Raw genomic sequence first — 18,925 nt, 5'->3', positions numbered from 1 at the left:
CTGCTCACACAGAAGAGGACAAGGAATATGTGGAAACCATCCATGAAGCTTTAACATTTGTTTCTTGTACCTGCACTATTGGAAAAGCTCTACTGCACTTTGTATTTTATGAGGTAACTAATAAAATAACATTCCCAACTTAACTATCAAGTATTTCATTATGGGGTTAAGTATCAGGTGTCCCTTTTTTGCATACTGATCACAGCCTGCACCCCAGCACTAACAAAACCAGCCCAGTAGGGAGCCCTGCTGCAAAAACTCTCTGAGTCCCTGGGGATTTCCTAGCATCTGGACAGATAAGCACAGACTCCCATAAATACTAAATCTGTTCCAGATGTTTTCTTCTCACTCCCCCATATCCAATCTCCTGTGGAGCTGCACCCGCAGAGAGCTATAAATACAATAATATATTAAGGACAGGAAGTGCTGATGATGTGCTTTCTTCCCTTTCAAGAACTAAATTTTCAAACCCAATAACTGCTTTTGACTATCAACGTAGGATGCCTCAAAAGAAACAGGTCTGTGTCTACTCAAAATTTCACAGAGCCATTGATGTCAACAACCAGACATTCATGAGTTAAAATGTATTGAGAATACTTTGTCCTCTAGGCCTTGTACCTGTATTTGTCTTGCTTTTGGGGCATTTTTTGGGACGGAAGGTGCTGCTGTATGATAGGTCAGTAAGAATTTTGGTTTGGAACTAACAAACCTTTCTACCAGATAACTTTGCAATAAGCTTTTTTTTATAGTGGAAATTTAGCAGCGCTGTATGTTTACAAACTAGCTGAAGCTTTTCATTCTTGTGTTCCTAAAAAAACTGAAATAAGAAACATGCTTTAATTGTGAGTCTAAGCAACAGCAGACTCTATGCTTGTTATGTTCAACCATAACAGTCAACCATAATATTTCAGTAGGAAAGAGAATCTTTTTTATTTGAATACTTCACTTCTTATTAAAGGCCCTCTTAACATACCTTACAAACTGTTGTAAATGTCAGAGAAAGCATCCACAACTCCCTGTGTAGATGTAAAATGACACTGCAAGGTTTATAACAGTCTGTACCAACCCTGCTAATTGACAAAGAAATACCACCACATGAAAAGAAAAAGTACAGAAATATTCCTTCAGGGGAAGCATTCATCTGGAACAAATATTTTGTTTATGGGTGCTTATACACAGTAGAGACAAAGCCACTGAAAAAGATGGGTTTGTGTAAGGATCATTGACTGAAATCACATTGCAACAGAAGACCTGTGGTTGAATTTCATGCTGATTCCACCCCATGAGATTGCAGTGAGAGCGGTATTTCACATTCAGACACAATGGCCAGAATTTTTAATAAGGGACCATTAACTCTGGATGCCTTTACACTTCGTGAACATCCACTCTCTCAGAAAACAGGCCTCTATGTTGTCTCATGTTGGACAACTTGCAAAAAAAAAATTGGCTACAGTTTTGTTATGTTTTGGATAAGTTCTCCATCAAATATTCTCCCTCTTGACAACTTTACTGAGATCCACACAGAACAAAGTCCTAAGTTTTTTACATCTTCCAGGTGAAATAAAATGCTGGGTTAAGACTAACTTTTAGCAAATGTGCAAGCATTTATACCCTTGTTAGATAAGTCATAGAAAACTCTAGGCAATGCCTGCCTGATAATAAAGTGTCACCACTAATCTGTGCCAAGTGCATTCAGAAACAGGTGGGACATAGTGCCTGGGAAACACGACCCATTGCTAGCACTGTTGGTACCTTTCAGCAGGTACACACAGGACCATCTGACTTCTCTTCATTGCATGGTGGAAGAAGAGGGTAAAATAACTACTGGGAGCAGTAGTTTTTATTTTTATTTTTCTCCTCCCTGACTGCAGCTGCTGGTTCCTTAAGTTGTTTTCCTCTGAAAAGCTCTTCCTGCAGCTGTTGAGGCCAGGCAAACAGGAGACCTGTCCTGTAAAGGCTGCACCTCTTTTCATGTTATCATGTAAAGCAGGTGGTAATGAACTTCAAAATCAGGTAAAGAAGTACTAGGAACAGTTAGAGGTTCAGTTTCTGGCAATCCTTAGTGGCCTATGTTTGTAGCAGAGGAAGCTTAGTGAGCACTAGGCTGTGTTATGCAAAAACACTGATGAACAAGTAACACAGGCTATCACCAATAACCAGGCATTACTCTCCAACACTTAGTCCAGGGCACTCTCAACCATGTTAATGCAATTCAGCTGACAGTTCACAAGATTGTAAATTCATTTGTGAAAATGCAAATAAGATGATCTCTGTTTCTTAAGACAGGTTTTTCTGCCTCTCTTTAGCATGTAGAGATGCTAGCAGTGAGTCACTAAGAAATTGCGTTGCATCTACGCAGCTCACTAAGCGCAACAAGCTTTAGTTCTCCTTTAATTAAATGTATCAGCCAGAGAACGGACTTCACTTGCCAATACTGGGCAAAGTAACAATCACAAAATGAACTTGAAAGTCAGCTTTTTACCCCTCCCAAGCCATAAAACAGACAACTAAGAATTTGAGATGAAAGCACAAACTAAGTGAACCACAACAGCCAGTGCACAGTGTTTTCCATGTGAGGGACTATGATTTCCACGTGGGTGTAGAGACACTAGTTTTCTGTGCAGGCAGTCTGCAGACAGAGCAGTAGTGCATAGAGAAAAGCTGCATGTATCATGCAATTTGGGTTTAAAACAACATAATTTCAGTTTAAATGTGTATCTTAAATTACAGGATCTACGAAGGAAAAAAAAATCCCACACAATCTGAATTAACATTTCAGGCCATCTGAGCTATCATCAATTATACAAAAGTGCAAACAGCCAGTGAGGTTATAGGGCTGTTGTCTTGCCTGTAATTTGGTTGCCACTTTGTAGTAATGTTCTGTGATTTAGCTAAAAAAGAAACCTGTAACTTTTTTATTTCTACAGAGAAAACAAACTTTAGAAGCTTAAAATATCTGAATCAGCCTTTCAGACATGGAAGGACACTCAGCAGTCAGCTGTCTCACAGAAGTTGCAGTCTACTCACCTTTCCTTGACTTGGTCACTGCTAGCTGGTGTGCAGCTGAAACGTGAGGTAGATCCCCCTCTGTACTCTGGATCTATCAGGAAGAGGAGATGAATATTTTGTCAGGCCAACTGGAATATGCTCCTGTGCTTAAGAGTGCCTAAGCTATACACACTGCACATGCAGGAGGAGGTTTTGTTGGGTTTTCCTCCAATTCAACAGCCTGTACTGATGGAAGAAGCAAATCGTAATCTCCTTGAACCAACTTTAATCAGGCATTCAGCAATGCTCCTGGAGGAGAACAGGAATCCTTGGGCAGCACCTCCCACCCACAGCACAGGACTCCCCTCTGGTTACACACAGCATGCACAAAGACCTGGAAATCACATCCTGTGACAACACAGAGTTCTCAGTTCCTCTTTGACAAAACACTAAAATTACCGTGTGAAAACACCTCTGACAACCTCTACACTACCATCTTTTTCCAGTCAGAACTCTTGGCCCTTCATGTGAATATAAAGAACAAGTACAATACATTTAGAAAAATGACACAAGGACTGTCATCTGCTGCCCTACCAACTATATCCTACAAGCCACCAGTCCTCCAGCAGAAGGACCCAGACCCTGCCAGAATCTACTCCAGACCTCCCCACGCCACTACTCGTGGAAATACTTCTTATGTCTTCCCATACAGAAGAGGAAGATAACATATTCAGATCCATGCACATTTCAACTGGGAAGCTTTAAACTACATAAAAATGAATCTTTTTACTCGATAACTTCGTGAAACACAGTATTATTAAGAAAGCAGTTCTCAGGCAAATGTTCAAACAATGAAAAGAATATGCCTAAAATCCCAACAGGGAGGCCTTTGTTTTGTTCAAAACCAAGAACACATTCTCTCTTTTGTGTGATCCAGAAAAAATACTAATGGATCACATGCAAGTCTACATGCATAACCCCCCAATCCAATTATCCACAGCTCTTCCCTCTAATGGGCTGCCAACCCAGTTTCAAAATTATCACGCAATGAATTTATCTCCATTTTTTATCAACTTATCATTAATTTTATCAAATTATCAAAAAACAAAGGTACTGATGTTGATAAGCCAAAATTAGTATTTGGCTAAGGAAGAGGTTCTATCTGCATTGATATCGTGTATAGCAGCCACAAGGGTGCATTTTCTCAGTTACAAGGGTTTTGAGGAGTACTCGTCCTGAACTTTCCACCATTAATAAGCGAGCAGCATTACTTTTGCATTATAAACGTAGCAGCTTCTGTTCCTTTAGGAAATGAAGGCTGTACCAAAGGGGTAAATCCTTATTTTATCCAAATGCAGGGGAGCATAGAAGGGGCTCACAATTTAAAGATTAGGGAAAATTTATTTTTTTTTAAATGAGAAACAGCAAGTAATTTTACAGACACTTTAATAAAACTGGAAGCTCCAGGAAAGGTGTCTTGATTCTCTCAAACCTCCTAGTTTCTTATGGCTAAATGTGCAGCCTTCCAACAGCTAAGCCTCTTCTCATTTAAATACTGTCCACCTCCTGTCCTTGGCTGGGAGACAGTGTTCCAACCGTGTCCACAGCACGGTGCAGCTCCTCAAGCAAACAGAAGCTCCTTCCCCATCCCCTCAGCCAATATTCATGCTGGTAAATGACCTTCAGGACTGTCACTGGCCACCTCAGGAGTGGGTGTTTGGGGGAAATCCTGCCCTGACTCACTCCCACACTAGCTATCTTCACAGCCACAGACTTCCGAAGGGCACGCAAACCTCCAAGGCATTCATAAGCATGGAAAGAACTTCCTTGATATATCTGTCATCTTTCTTATGCATAAGAATGCACTCCAAGCCAAGCTAGGAAAAGAGGGGGAGGAGTTATTGTCACTGTTTCTAATACTGTTTATTGTTCATTACAACCTGCTTAGAGACAAACAAAAATAAAATCACACTGCCAGGAATTGTTCTGAAATGTGTTCAACAAAGTGAATCCCTCCCTCCCAGGGATCTGTAGGCAGTTGATAAGTATATACTATATTGCATCAACAAAAAATTCACCACAATCCCATCCCACATCATATGCTGTCTTGCCCAAACAGCTGTGTTTATGCCTGGCATCACTGCACGAAATGTGTCAACCAAAACTTCGCAAACACATCGCATTTGCACAGAATTAAGCAAGTCTTTACAGTCCAACTTACTCTGAAGGAAAAATCCACTCCTCTTTTTAATATACACACATACACACATATATGGATATATATAAAATACATTAATTGTTTCAGTTTTGCCCCAGGGTACCACAAATGTATTTCTCTGCTGAAATATGTGGCAAAATGCATTGCTACTCAGTCCCCTCCAATTGTGCCAACATAAACACTTTTGTAGCTACACAACGAGCTGTATCAAGAAAATTATCTGGCTGAAAACTAAGCCAGGAAAAAGAAATAAATCAGAAATACACTGGGTTTCTTTTTCCCTCCTCAACTGGACCAGTCCTTTGTTCTGGTTCAGTAGATGGCCACACAACATGTGGGTGAGGACACACTGGAATAAACAAGTGGCAGGAACCACAAGAGGATTGATTACCTTTTTTTTGCCTAAAGAGTGCCCTCAGCTACAATAGTTGATCTAGAAGAGCTTGTCATGACACTATGACACTAGACACAGTATCTACTAAATCATCACTTCATCATTCGCTGTAAAACGCTGGGGCTTTTCTATTCACTTGCTTTCTTCATTTCACCAATGAAATCACAATAGCCTTCATTTTATACATCTATTTCACATAGAAAAAGAACTTAACTACTGAACTTTTAACAGTCACACCAAAATGTGTCCACAAAAGCATCTACTCATTTAAGAATTTTGAGACAGTTCTTACAATTCAAGCTGCAAGTCTATACAAAAATTGCATTTTTGAATTTGTAGGCTGCATGTTTACTAGCCTAATAAACAAATCACTCACAGGAACCGGGGAATTAAAAATCCTTTGGGACAATTATCAATATAAAAATGGATATCTGCATTTATGAAGATATTAAAAGACAGCACAGAATTTGTAGCTGAGCCATCACCGAAAGTCATGTCACAATGACTTTCAACATGCTAATTTCCAGAGAACAAATAAATCTGCTTACAGTAGAAGGTTATCAAAACCAAAAGTTGTACAAGATGAGCACCTCATGCTGCATGAAAGCCCCTCTTCTGTTTCATGCAGCGAAACTCTTGCTTTATTCACAAATTTATTTTTAATCAACATCAATTAATAAACTGAATTTACTTTTAGGCAACAAAAGTAATGACTTCTAGTTAACAATTTAAATAAAATAAAAATTAAACCCCCAAGGTTTTAGTACATACAAAGCCTAAGCTACATCTACTTACACAGAGAAAACTTCCTAAGAGTTATGCCAGTGATTGCAATTACCTGAATTTGATTTAAAAAAAGAGAATGAGAACTTTCCCTCTGACTCTTTGGAATAACAGCAGCAGCAGCACCAAGTTCATTTCACTTAGAGGATCAATTAGAGCAGCCTGCAACTGCTGAGAAAGTGCAACACTCGGAGAATTTAAAGTATTCCTGAAGAAAACACTGTCAACTGCACAGGAGGCGACATTCCTCTGCTGGCAGACAGCGAGTTATGTAAACTGTATGCACAAAGAAAGTCATGTATCTTCACTCACCTCTTCCATCTCAAAGGAGTCCTTCTGCTGCAGCATTAGGTTCGTTATGGACGGGTTTGCGAGGGGAGCGCAGGGGTCTCTACCTGGTGATGCTGTGGACAGTCTCTGTGTCAGGACACTGCTGTCGGATGTACTGGAACTGCTGCTGAGGCCCGGCGAGTCCAAAAGACTGGGTTCTTCACAGGGTCTATCCTGGGCACCTGCCAACCTGCCACCCTGCCCATCTGCTGGAGGCACAGTACCCTCTTGTGCATCATCAGTCACAGCAGGGGGGTGCGCAGGTCTGTCTGTGTTCGCAGCCTTTGTCTGACTGCTGCCTATCTCCTCCTTTACAGTAGCCAAAAAAGAGGGACAGTCTTTCTTTTTAGGATATTTTGGCAATTTAGATTCATTTTTCACATCATTTTCCTCACTCTCTACTTCAGCTGGACTTTTCCCTTTTTCAACAGGCGAAGGACTTAAGGAGCTGCTGCCATCAGCTTGCTGTGTGCCACACAGATTGAGTTTTGACAAGGTCTTCATTAACCGACTGGCTGTATTGCTGCGATTCAGAGGGGGAGGGCTGGATGCCTCTTTGCTGGAAGACACTGAATTCATACTACCAATTTTCTGCAAAGGAGTCCCAGAGACTTGAGAATACAAAGAAGAAAAAGCATTGGCCACAGTAGTAAGCACTTCAATCTGACGAAAACGACCTGCGCAGGAACGAAACACAAGGCATATCTGAAGAGGCAGTTTTGATCATAACCTCTGTCCAGCCCCACAAACCTCCTCCTACTTTTATCAAGGGCCCCTAAGGCTGAATGAACACTGCCTCGGCCTGTAACATGAAAGTGATACTGTACTATGGAGAAAAAGAAACACCTTTGCAAGAATCTTTACTAAATGCACAAGAACAGCATGCAAAGTTCTCCCAAAGTATGTAAGTGGCATATGTGTGTGAATGCAAGTTATTTACAAAATGCTAGAAAGAGTTACTCGCATTGCTCTCTCCATCTGCAACTACAAAAGGACAGCTATGCCCTCATTGCAGCAAGACTCATTACAGATCCAACAAAGCTCCTGTCCAAGTCAATAGAAATACTGCCCCAGATTTCAACAATGACAAAAATAGGTCGCTGCCACCCAGAAAAAAAATCCCACCCACAGACTGAAGAACACCAGAAACAGAGGGATATTGCTATTTGTTTCAGTGCTCTAAAGCTGCAACAGAGGACAAGATTAGAGTAAGAGATGAGAATGATACAAACCAGAAGGCAGCATACCTTACAGGATGCCTTGTATTTCTCTCCCCCACTACAAACCCCTCCACTCACCCCAAGGAGTACCACCCTGGTGGTCACCTCTTGCCTATTTAAGACAAAGCAAGAGTTTTATTATGAATTCTGAATGGAATTTGGCCTTTAGGCTGTAACTGAGTTTTGCCAGAATATTAGATACACACCTCTTTTGGGGTTGTTTACATAGTTAATAAACTCATAAACATACTTACTTGTTAAAGCAAAACTTGGATTTTCCACTTCCATGCGCTGTATTTGGGCATTCAAGAACACTTTGATATCTATCCCTCTGGCAAATGATGACGAATTAAAAAATCTCGCTGGAATTTTTGAAGCAATATCTGGTTCATCTCTTCCAAACCCAAGGTTATAGAGTACTTCTTCAGGATCTTCCTCATAAAGCTCCAGTAATTCAGAAACGCTAGACAAATGAAAGATGTTTACCATCTACCTGCCTCCTTTAAAACCCTTCTATCCAGCTGCTAACTCAGCCCAGTAGCCAGTTTGGTTTATTGAACTTTTGACTCCTACAGCTCAGCCTATTTTTGGAAATAATTGTGGAGATCTCTGCATCTAAAGTTTTGGTACTCATGATGAGAGCCATTGGCCCAGACACATCACAGATCGAATACTGTGATTTCTAAAATCGGTTCTATTCTGCAGAGCTCGAATTTTAAAATGCCATTAAAATTTCATGCATTTTTAATGTTTAGGTCCATTTGTTAGCATTTACTGAAAACCACAACTAAAAAAAATTAGAAGTTTTTCAAGCAACCAAATGAAAATTCCCTTCTCTTATGTGCAACAATGCACATAAAACAAGCCAAGTCCCTTTAACTGAGAAACAGACCTTCAAAGCATAGCACTGTTTTACCTTGAAACAGTTGCGCTGCTTTTTCCGGAGCCGGTAGAGTTCATACTTCTCCCCTTCTGATGGAACTGCAGCCTCTTGTCCTTTGCCAGTACACCATTGCTGTCAACACAAACAGAGAGGACCCCTGCGATAAACCCCTTCTGTTCAGGGACTTGATTCTCTGCCTTGCTGGGGAGCTGACCCTCCAGCACTGCTGAATTTCTCTTTTCCCTTTCAGTGTTATCTGGTTTATATTAGCCATGTCATTTATTGAAATACAGAAACAAAAGCAAACCCTGGGCCACCTCAGTAAAAATGTACACAGACGGTATGAATTTAAAGGCAAATGCGAGCGAGAAAACAAACCCTGATCTGCCCTTGCTGCCCCACCCTCCCTGTTCCCACCCTCCTCCAGTAAGGAAGCCCAGCCTCAAGTGAGCTGTCCTTGCCCTGCCTTTTCCTGCCTTCCCTGGGGTGCTGCCTCCTCCAGCAGGACCACCCCTCCATGCAAGGCCACCCTCTCCACACCTCGGGTACCCGGCTCGCCCCAGCTGCCACCCGCCTGCAGCAGCGCAGGACTGCGACCTGCCCGGACCTGGCTGGGGAAGCTGAAGAGGCTCCATGTGGGGGGAAATGAAGCAAGACAAGCTCCAGCCCACACTGCTGGCCAGTCTCCTTCCCAATCCCAAACTATTTCTTCCCTGCATCTGGAGAAGCTGCCTGAGCATTAGGTGGTATCCTGGGTTCAAACATACTTTTACTGCTGATCTCCCTGGGGAACAAACTATTCCCCCTGAGAACAGCAACCAAGAAACCAAAGGCAGCAGAGGATTCCCCTAAGAGTGTGTATTTACTTATGGAGCCCAGCTCAGGAGCAGAGAGGATGCTGCCCACAGGGACTGTGCAGTATTCACTGAAGTCTCAGTGGCATTTTAGTTTTAGCACATTTTATTTAGAAGCTCTAACGATCTCTCCTCTCTCAAAGTCCTTTTCCCCCACTCCCAAAAGACATCTGCTGTGACAGGCAAAACTAATTTTCCCTTGAAATTTCTGAAACCGTGAGTAATCAGTGAGGCAAAGAAGGTTAATCATGCTAAGTTACTAAGATTTGTCATTTCTCTGTTTTCCTCCTGATACTCCAAAATATATGTCAGGTCTGCTGAAAGAATGAAAATCTGAATGTTTTTTCTGCACCTCCTAATGACTGTCTCTGTGTTATCTGGATCTTTACCTTTCCTTTCTTGTAAACAGACATGAGCAGAAGAGCTTTAGCTCCGTGGTAGCCCCCATGACTTCTACTGCCCATTCTCCCTCCTGCCTTTCAGTAGAAAAATATTCCTCTGAAGTAAACAAACACAAAAAAGATGTTTACCATGTTTCTGTTTGGGTATCACTCCGTAGATGATTAGCTGTAGAGAAAGAAGAAGAAGAAGTTACATCCAAACCTCTTCGTAACTACACTTCCCACAATCAGTATGAAGAAGCAGACAGTGAGCATATTTACCAGCAGTACTGCATAAATCAGATTTTACTTTTTCCATATAAATGTGATTGTCAAGGGTTTCTAGTATACGGCTGATATAAAGATGATCTAGTTTAATCAAGCTCTGTTTAAAATTAAATCTCACATGGACACATGTTTACATACTGTCATTAATCTTATTACTCAAAATTTAAATTGTGATAAGCTGGTAATTGTTATATAAACCATTTATTGCTTTGCAACTGAGGACATGATTACCAGCTGCAGGGCTGTTCCCAGGTGGGAAGGGGAGGAGGACAAGCAGGAATGCATGGATTGCTCCAGTAGAGAAAGCAAAGAATATAAGAAAGGCAGCTGGCCCCATGGCCAGGTGCTGAGACTGTATTTGTTCATCTTTTCATCAGCACAGTGGGGCAGAGCCCTGGCTGCCTGAGCTGTGCAATACATGGACAAGAGCTCAGTGAAGCCCTTGGTGCTGATGGGGCCAGCAGACATGCTCAGAGTTGAGAGGGCTTGGGAGGGAGGCTGTCTGCCAGGTACCAAGCACCTGGTCAGGCTGACAGGGAACTCAGCACTTTCTGCAGCTGGATCACATGGGAACATCCCAGGCAGCATTATTCTTTCAGAACTGAACCTCAGAATTAAATTATGGTTTCCCCAAAGAGGCAACTCAGCATGAACAACTTGCTGCAGGAGACAGGCAAGGAGCACGTGTCTGTTACAGCAGCCCTCAGAATCAGCTATGAAAAGAGTGAAGTGATGGCACACACACAGCCAGGAAAACCCTGCATCTCGACCCACTGTGCCAGCACAGTAAAGTCAGCAATCGACAGTAAAACGTGGAAACCTCACAGCTTCTCTTGGTTTCAGAGGCATCACAAAGAAATGTATGCAAAGGAATGTATGCAAAACACAGATCCCACATCTCTTCTTTTTAATACTCTTGCCTATAATATGAAGGTAAGCCTATCTGTAAGGATTATCCAGTGACTAAGTTGAACAGCAAAACCATAGGTTTTACCAGCTCAGCAGTGGGCTGGGGTTACAGGTCCCTGCCCAATGCCCTCTGTACCATTCACACAGGGCTCTGGCTTGTATCTGGACTCAGGCAGTCAGGGCTGCACAAGGGCAGGCCATTCACAGCAGCCTCAAAGGGGCTGTCTGTCTGGCAGGGCACGCAGCACTGCTCCAAGCAGCTCTGTTGTCCCTTGTTCTTGGATGGGAAGCGAAGCCCAGCAGAAACACCCGCATCCTTACCCAGAAAAATCAACCAGCAATTCTAGTACTGGGGCCTTTTCATCTGAACAAGCTATATCATGCTCAAAACCCATAAAAAACAGAAGTCCTTGGAAATTATAAAGAGAAAAGTTGAAAAGAAAAAAGTGACATGATGTTCCGAAATGCACAGATTCTTGTATTCTTGGTCATATGCTCAGAGCCTTGGATTATCATTACAAAGAAACTTTTCCTACGAAATCTTTGTACTGCAGGCAATGTAACAAGCGGAAAAGACTGTCAACAGGAAAATTTAATCCTATTTAATCTATTGCAGTAGGACACTCATTTACTGCTTTTCTATCATTATCAGATCAAGATCATTACCAGATAAACTTTTTTCCCTAGAAGTCTTAAATCTTTAAAAATTAAAGATACTTCCTTCCTCCAGGCCTTCTCCCACTGCTTTGACACTACTGGCAAGACTAATTTGGAAGGAAAGGGCTTTCTACTACACCAGCTCTAGCACTTAGCAAAAGCAGTAATTCAAGAACATTAAAAGCTAAACTGGGAGAGTAGTTTTGTCAGATAACCCCAGGACCTGGTTTGTGAGACTTTTTTTTTGCTATTTTACTACAAGATGCTGCTGTTAGAACAGAATCCACAGTGCATTTGTTAGTTTGTTTACAGCTACCTCTAAGCTATGATCAACAGAAAGGCTAGAAGTCTTTTTTACAAAGTCCATGGGGAACAGCCACATCTCCTTCCCCTTAAAAAAGGGAAGAGAAAGAAAAGGCAAGCAGCTAGCAACAGAAGAGGCTGATCCAAAATACTTACTCAGCTTTAGTGCCTTTCACTTTTAAAAGCACTTAGCCCTTAATGGGTTTGCCTCTTGGCTGACAGAATTTCATTCCTCCTTTCAAAAGCTTGCACATGCCACTCCCAAGGGATTCAGTGGAACTGGGACATGCATGGCTGCCAAGAGTAACCCATGGACAAGAAGAGCAAGTAGGAGAAATGATTTTCTCACAGCCTTGGTAAGTGCTCCAGGCTGTCCTCTCGTTGTGGGTATGAAAATGAGAGGGCAGAAGCAAATTCAGGGCTGCCTCTGACCTTTGGGTCAGAGACCCAGAGTGTTTAACTCTAGCAGTAGTCTAAATAATTTCAAAAAGCAAATCTTCCTGCATTTTTTGTATGCTTCATCCTGATTTTCTAGCCAATGGCGTTCTTCAAAATAAAAATCAGATGACTGAATATAATTATTTTTTTGCTAGAAAAGGAGTCATAATCTGCCACACCCACCTTCGGCTCCCAAGGATAAGTCATCTTCAAAACTTCCTCCATTTCTCACCAGCATGCCTGAAAACATACAGTTAGCAGATCAACAACTACAGTGCTCTGATGTTTCCTTCCAGCAGCTTATCTAAAGATATTAGCAAGACACTTCATTTGATACAAGAAATAACCAGACTTTATTTACAATCCCTGCATTACTCATGCAGTTAAAATGCATTAAGAAGCAAGAAGTTACATTTCAGAACATAGCAAAACTATTTTGAAAGAGAACAACTGCAACACTGCTTTAGTTTTGTGCTCAGAAACACCCCCGCATCAATGTGCGAGCAAATTAACTGCAAGTGGGAACCTGGAGGTACCACTCAGCACATCTGCGCCTTCTGCCGCTGCATTATCTACCCTCCAGACATCTTACCAGGGAAATCCAGAGCCTGAGTCCAGCTGGGGCATTCCCCTCTCACCTCCCTGTACCAGATTAGAAGCTGAAGTGAAGACTCCAGGCACAGCAAGTAATTCTTCTTCACCCTGTCACTACCTGCACATTCCCACTGTACTTTGAACTTTAGTATTCGGACCTGCTCGGATAGTAAAATTTTCAGGTGTGGCAACCACAGTTATTAGAGGCAGAGACTACCTAATGCTCATGAGCTGTGAGACAAAATCACCTCCCTGTTTTGCATATTTGGGGTTTTTTTAGACCTTCCTAAGAGCTCCAGAAAGACTTATTCAGGTTCTTTCCTCCCTTCTCCAGTTTCTCGGGCACAAGTGCTCCGCTGTGAGAATAACTCCGCAATGCTGACCCAGCTGTGGTTTGTACTGCTACTAAAGAGACGAGGTCTCACATGAATGTCCTCGAAAACAGTTTCCAGCAAAAGAGATTTCAGTAGGTAAAGCCCTTCCTTACCCTTCAACAGAGGATTGCTTTGCTCATCCAGGGAGGCTCCCAGAGGCGTTCTGAAACCACAGAAGAGATTAACACTACTTAAGAAACTTGCTGCTTCATGTCCTTCTTTACAGCATGTAACAAGCTTGTGATAGCAGCAGTTGTCCCTCCCTCCCTCCTTCCCTCCCTCCACCCCCAGAAAGCACAAACATTTGACGACTGGCAGTAACTTCCTAAACAATCCCCAGCCCTCTAAACAAATACACCTTGCAGAGAAAAACAACAAAACATAATAACTGCAAAGCTCAAACAGCTTCAGGGCGGCAGCCCCTGCTGAGGAAAATCATGGACTTCTCAGCAAAACACTCAGAAAAAACAAGCTTGAGTTTTTGAATGGATTAATTCAATCTCATTTATGCAGCAAAAACTGTTGCCATTTTTCTAGACCTTTAAAACTTCTTGGAGAGAGGGGTGAAAACTTGTATCTGGTGATCAGGAAGAATCAAGATAAAAATCTTGACAGCTATGTTAGCTGTCACTTGCCAGTTCTGATACTTTATAGACTCTTCACACTAGTTCTCTTTCGGATGATCCCTCCTATTGCTGTTGCCTGAAAGGCAGGGGATTTGCCGAACCTCATGGTGCTCGAAAGGAGCAGCAGAAGCCTCACAAATGACAAGTCCATTCCCACTCTCGGTTCACAATGTATTTGTTAACACTAGCTAGATGTTTCCACATTTTGTCTCTCAGACATGTTTAACCAAAGCCTTGTCACTTCTAAGTAGCACAGCATTAACTTTCAAAGCTCAAAACAAATTCAGAAATACAATACTCATAAAGAAGGGGAAAGCAGATGATTTATGTACCTACATTATGTATGTTTCATTTGGATTTTTAATTAGACAAACACATAAACCTGCCCAAAAACCTGAAAGTAAACAGCGCTCTGATACAGTATTTATTTTGGTGCCATGGCCAAATTAAGCAAGGGAAGTTTGCATCTGCTTTCTAACAGACCTTACACTTTACAACCTTATTTTTCTTTCCTCTCTGAAAAGAGCTCATTCTCTCCAGATGCAGCCTGCTGATATGGAGCAAGCTCACTTCAACACGCCTTTTGCAAAGCACAGCAAAGCCCCACCACGGTGGGACTCCAAGGCAAACAGCCGGAGCATCCAGGTGCATAAGCATATTTCAGGTGACAGGACAGACTCTGCGGAGGCTCAGATCTGTATTTCCATGTGTCTGTCCAGTCAGAGTCTGAAAAATCTTAGGCTATATTGTCTAAACCTGTCACGCTACAAGAAGCCGTATGTTCTGAGGTAATAACTATGCTAGTTGTTTACTCCCTGGCTCTGATGGGAGCACTCTCAACCTTCTCCCTCTCCTTCCCTGGTGGCTACTCCCATGCCTCTATGTTTTTGATGTAGAAACTTGCTGGCATTGACTTTGACAGCCAAGGTCAGTGCTGCACACAGTGACTGGCAGAAAGCAGTAAAAGTATCCACCAAAGCTGGCATTTTCCTTTATAAATTAAGTCTGTCACCACTACAGCACATTAGCAGCTACCACAAAAGCATCCTTGTCAACCACCCCTTGCTGCCCTGCCTGCACTTCTGCACACAGTTGCCATACACTCCCTGCCTTTGAAAACTTGCTCTTAAGAACTAGACAAAAAAATGAGTTTAAACACTGGACAAGTACCACACAAAAATCCTTTCAGACATGGATAGCTCTGACTCTCTGCACCAGTGAGGCCCACAGTTCTGTCTCAGAGCAGCCCTGTGCACTTGGGAATGTTTGGGCTGGGGGGTCCTTCCACTTGCTGTGCCCTCAGGATGGGTTCTCCCTGCCATACGCAGCCTCAAGGCTTCCTCTCATCCCAGAGATTTGTTTGTTCAGCTACCAGTTGTGCTCGGGTGGTCTTTCGGAATAGGACAAGGGTTTTGCACTGTGCTGTGGAAGTGTTTAAACCTCAGCTTTTAAAACCTTAACTGGGCAGAAGCCATGTTTATTTTAAACTTGAGGCAAAAAATCTCTTCTTTCTGAGGCATTTCAAGAACTCACTTCCTGCACATCTACAGGAGATGGCTCCTAGATACCTCCCACATCCCCTGTATTACTGGCAGAGTTTAAACATATTCAATCAAAATAATACACGTCATCATAAGAGTTGACAAAAATTTCTTTTTATCTATCAGTGTAATACAAACACTTGTGTTTCAACTTTTATGAGCTTTCTTATTACTTCAGAATGCCTTTTCAAAGTACTGGGGAGAGAGCAAAAGAGGCCTTTCTCGAAGACATGCGATTCCCAAAATGTGAATGATCCAGAGACTGAGTAACATCTGACATTTTTTATGCCCCCATAATTCTTATCACAGTATGATAAATACTCACTTTTTTTCTTTTGGGGTTTGCTATTAGTTGTTTCTTTACAAAAACCCTAAACAGCAAAACCCTTGTCTACCAAGGTACATAACATGGGATATTAGGAACCCTCCTCTCCTCCAAAGCAGATGTGAAACAGAGATGCCAAGTAATAAGAGCCCCAAACCACTAACATAAGTATCAAAGGACAGCTAGTAATTCTTTTTATCCATATTAGAACACTATTGATGCTTTTAGAAACAAACAAAGGAATACATCTTATAAGCAGATCTATTTATGCAGTGGGTTGATATTAAGGTTTTTTGTGCTGCTGCCAACTCAAACCAGAAAATGAGATTTTAAAAGTGCCAATTTTCTTCTAATTCTACAAACACACACAGAAACTCAGACAAAAAGTGAAAGACTGCTTTTAGAAAACATGTAACAAAGAAAGTATTGTATTTCAGTGACTGAAACTTCATATGTAGTAATGGCTACATGGTAACTTGTTATGGAGCTAGCTTGTAAGAATAAGGTTGTGCCATGAACCAGAAACAGAAGTTCGGTTTGTGTATGCCCACACTTTGTAGCAATCAAAGCTCAACAGCAAAACCAGTATTATTAAACAAGTAATAAGTTTTAGGGAGGACAACCTAGAAATTGTAAATTGCACAACTGTTTCTTTTAACACTGTAGTATCTGCAGGGCTATTCTGTCCTCTGTTAATGCTGTCCTCTTTTCCTATGTACATGCTATCAAGAGACAATCAGTTCAAGATTTCTATACATACAATCACTTGTAACACTGCAAAGTGAATTATCACTTTACTACACATGCTAGCAACTGCTTGCACATATATTAGGCACAAAATAAATAACTCCTGTCTGAACAGCATTGTTTAGGAAATCTTTTTTTTTTTTTTTTTTTTTTAATTTATCTGAAGAGAACACAAGATTCCTCTGCAAAGATTTACAGTAGTAAATAGCTGTACTTTAAAAAACTTCTGCAGAAGGAGCACAACAGGTTTCACAAACATGCATTACCTAAATTTGTGTTTCTGTATTAGCAAAACAGTAAACTTGTGCTTCATTTGTTATTTGTAAAACAAGACTCCTGTATTTTGGGAATCAACCGCCAGAGATGCAAACACGTTCCCCAGAAATGTGCGGTGCCAGTTTTAACAATAGGTAGTTACCAAAGCATGGGTATGCAACTGCAAGCTTTGTGTTATTACTCAAGACTTCTGGCCATCTATTAGATGTTCATGTTGTCAGTTTGCAGCGTTGTGCTATTCCTTAAATTCTGTATGGAAACAGTAAAGACCACAGGGCCAGGGAAGGTTCTAGACAGAAATCCTGCAGATTTAGACAGAGTGGCACTGCAGCATTAGGAAGAATATCTCCCCCAAGGGCCTCTTCCCCCTCCAGTCCTTACATTTTTTGCTCTCCTGGCTCAAAAAATACTTCTAAGAAAGCACGGAATTCATAATACTGATTTTTAAGGACACAGTTTGGCAGACCAATGGGACATCAGATTTGAGGTAAAGTCAGAAAAATCTTCTCCCATTCTGGCATTTTGGAAGGATAGTCTGTCAGGTCTGAACATTACATTTTAGGGATTAGTACGATTTCAAGCCTGTAGCTGCCAACACCCTATCCAAGGCACAGCCTGAAGAACACTCTATGGAGGATCCTATAGCTATAAAACAACCCACACTTCACAGAGTAGGCTCAGTCAGCTGCTTACTGGATCAAGAGATCACAGAGGCACAGCCTAATCTCAGTGGTAAATTCTCACCTTAACATAGCAGCTCTTAAAAGCAGAAAGAAACCAGAAATATCAAATAGCAGAGGTCTTGAAATGTCATTGTTAGCTACTGGAAAGCTAATTGTTAGCTTCTCCCCATCAACTCTGCCTCCAAGGGTTGTTAGGACTGAATGGACAAAAAGACAGGACAAAAGCAGCTGCTACTGATGTAGCATTTGTGCTTCTATGTGACTGAGGATGAAGAAAAAGTAATGCCATCAGCCTGTTCCAAACACCAAATATTAGTTTGCAACAGTAATAGAAAGACAGAATATATGTACCCTACCTCAAGTTAAGGATAGAGGACATTAAGAAAGTCAGATAAATCAGGTTAGTCTAAACTGTGCCATCACTCCTGCGGCCATGCGGACTCGCGGCGCTGCTCCTGGCGCGGGCGGCCGGAGGCGCAGCCCGGCCGGAGGCACAGCCCGCGCAGCGCCGAGGGGCGGCCGTGCCAGCGCCGGTGCCCGCTCCGCTCCCCGCTCCGCGGCCATGCCCGGCCCCGCTGCCGCAGCGACCCGCCGGCGGGAGCACCCACCTGCAGTCCTTCAGCCATATCGCGATCTTCTCGTTGGGAACGCTGTGACAGCCTGAGGGGCAGCGCAGGAGAGAGAAGCCGACAGTCAGTAACAGCGAGGCCGCCCCGCCGGCCCGTGGGGGTCCCGGTGGCCCGCGGGCTGCCGCCCCCCGGCACTGACCTGCTCCTGCGGCCAGCGGCAGCTCTCCGCCGGCAAGATCCTCCTCCTCCTCTTCCTCCTCTTCTTCCTCCTCCTCCTCCTCCTCGCCGCGGGCCAGCGCCGCTGCAGAGAAATCCTCCGCTTCCGACGCCTGCCAGGAGTCGCGGCTCTTGGCCCAGGCCTTCCTCTTCTGGGTCGCCCCTTGCCACTCCTCCGCCGCCGGGGGCTGCTCCATCGGGGCGGCGGCGCCGGCGGGGACTTCACGCCGGGTGAGAGCCGGAGAGAGCCAGCCTGCCGGGCGAGCGGAGATGTGCCGTCCGTCCGGCTGTCCGTCCGCCCGTCCGGGGGCCGCGGGGCCGCCGGGGGG

At 42.9% G+C, this 18,925-nt stretch overlaps 1 protein-coding gene across 2 annotated transcripts in view; it reads right to left on the bottom strand.

Annotated features, from left to right (window-relative positions):
* Positions 1-18,925, bottom strand: part of ITPRID2 (ITPR interacting domain containing 2) — a 40,199-nt gene that overhangs the window by 20,764 nt on the left and 510 nt on the right. The window contains exons 2-10 of one of the 2 annotated variants that reach the window (XM_042040548.1): positions 18,580-18,849; positions 18,420-18,471; positions 13,727-13,776; positions 12,829-12,885; positions 10,201-10,237; positions 8,850-8,948; positions 8,188-8,396; positions 6,696-7,390; positions 3,028-3,100 (exon numbers count right to left, since the gene is read on the bottom strand). In XM_042040548.1, the coding sequence (XP_041896482.1) occupies positions 3,028-3,100; positions 6,696-7,390; positions 8,188-8,396; positions 8,850-8,948; positions 10,201-10,237; positions 12,829-12,885; positions 13,727-13,776; positions 18,420-18,471; positions 18,580-18,793 (1,486 nt within the window). In that variant the 5' untranslated portion in view covers positions 18,794-18,849. Of the gene's footprint in view, positions 1-3,027; positions 3,101-6,695; positions 7,391-8,187; positions 8,397-8,849; positions 8,949-10,200; positions 10,238-12,828; positions 12,886-13,726; positions 13,777-18,419; positions 18,472-18,579; positions 18,913-18,925 lie in introns of those variants that run through there. The other variant, XM_042040549.1, reaches the window with a different exon arrangement.

Source organism: Corvus kubaryi, unplaced genomic scaffold (assembly GCF_017639235.1).
Source record: "Corvus kubaryi isolate FWS band 111438036 unplaced genomic scaffold, C.kubaryi_AGA036_p1.0 37396, whole genome shotgun sequence".
NCBI classification, from domain to species: Eukaryota; Metazoa; Chordata; class Aves; order Passeriformes; family Corvidae; genus Corvus; species Corvus kubaryi.
Note: the sequence above shows the minus strand (reverse complement) of the source record. Positions and strands in the feature narration are given on the sequence as shown.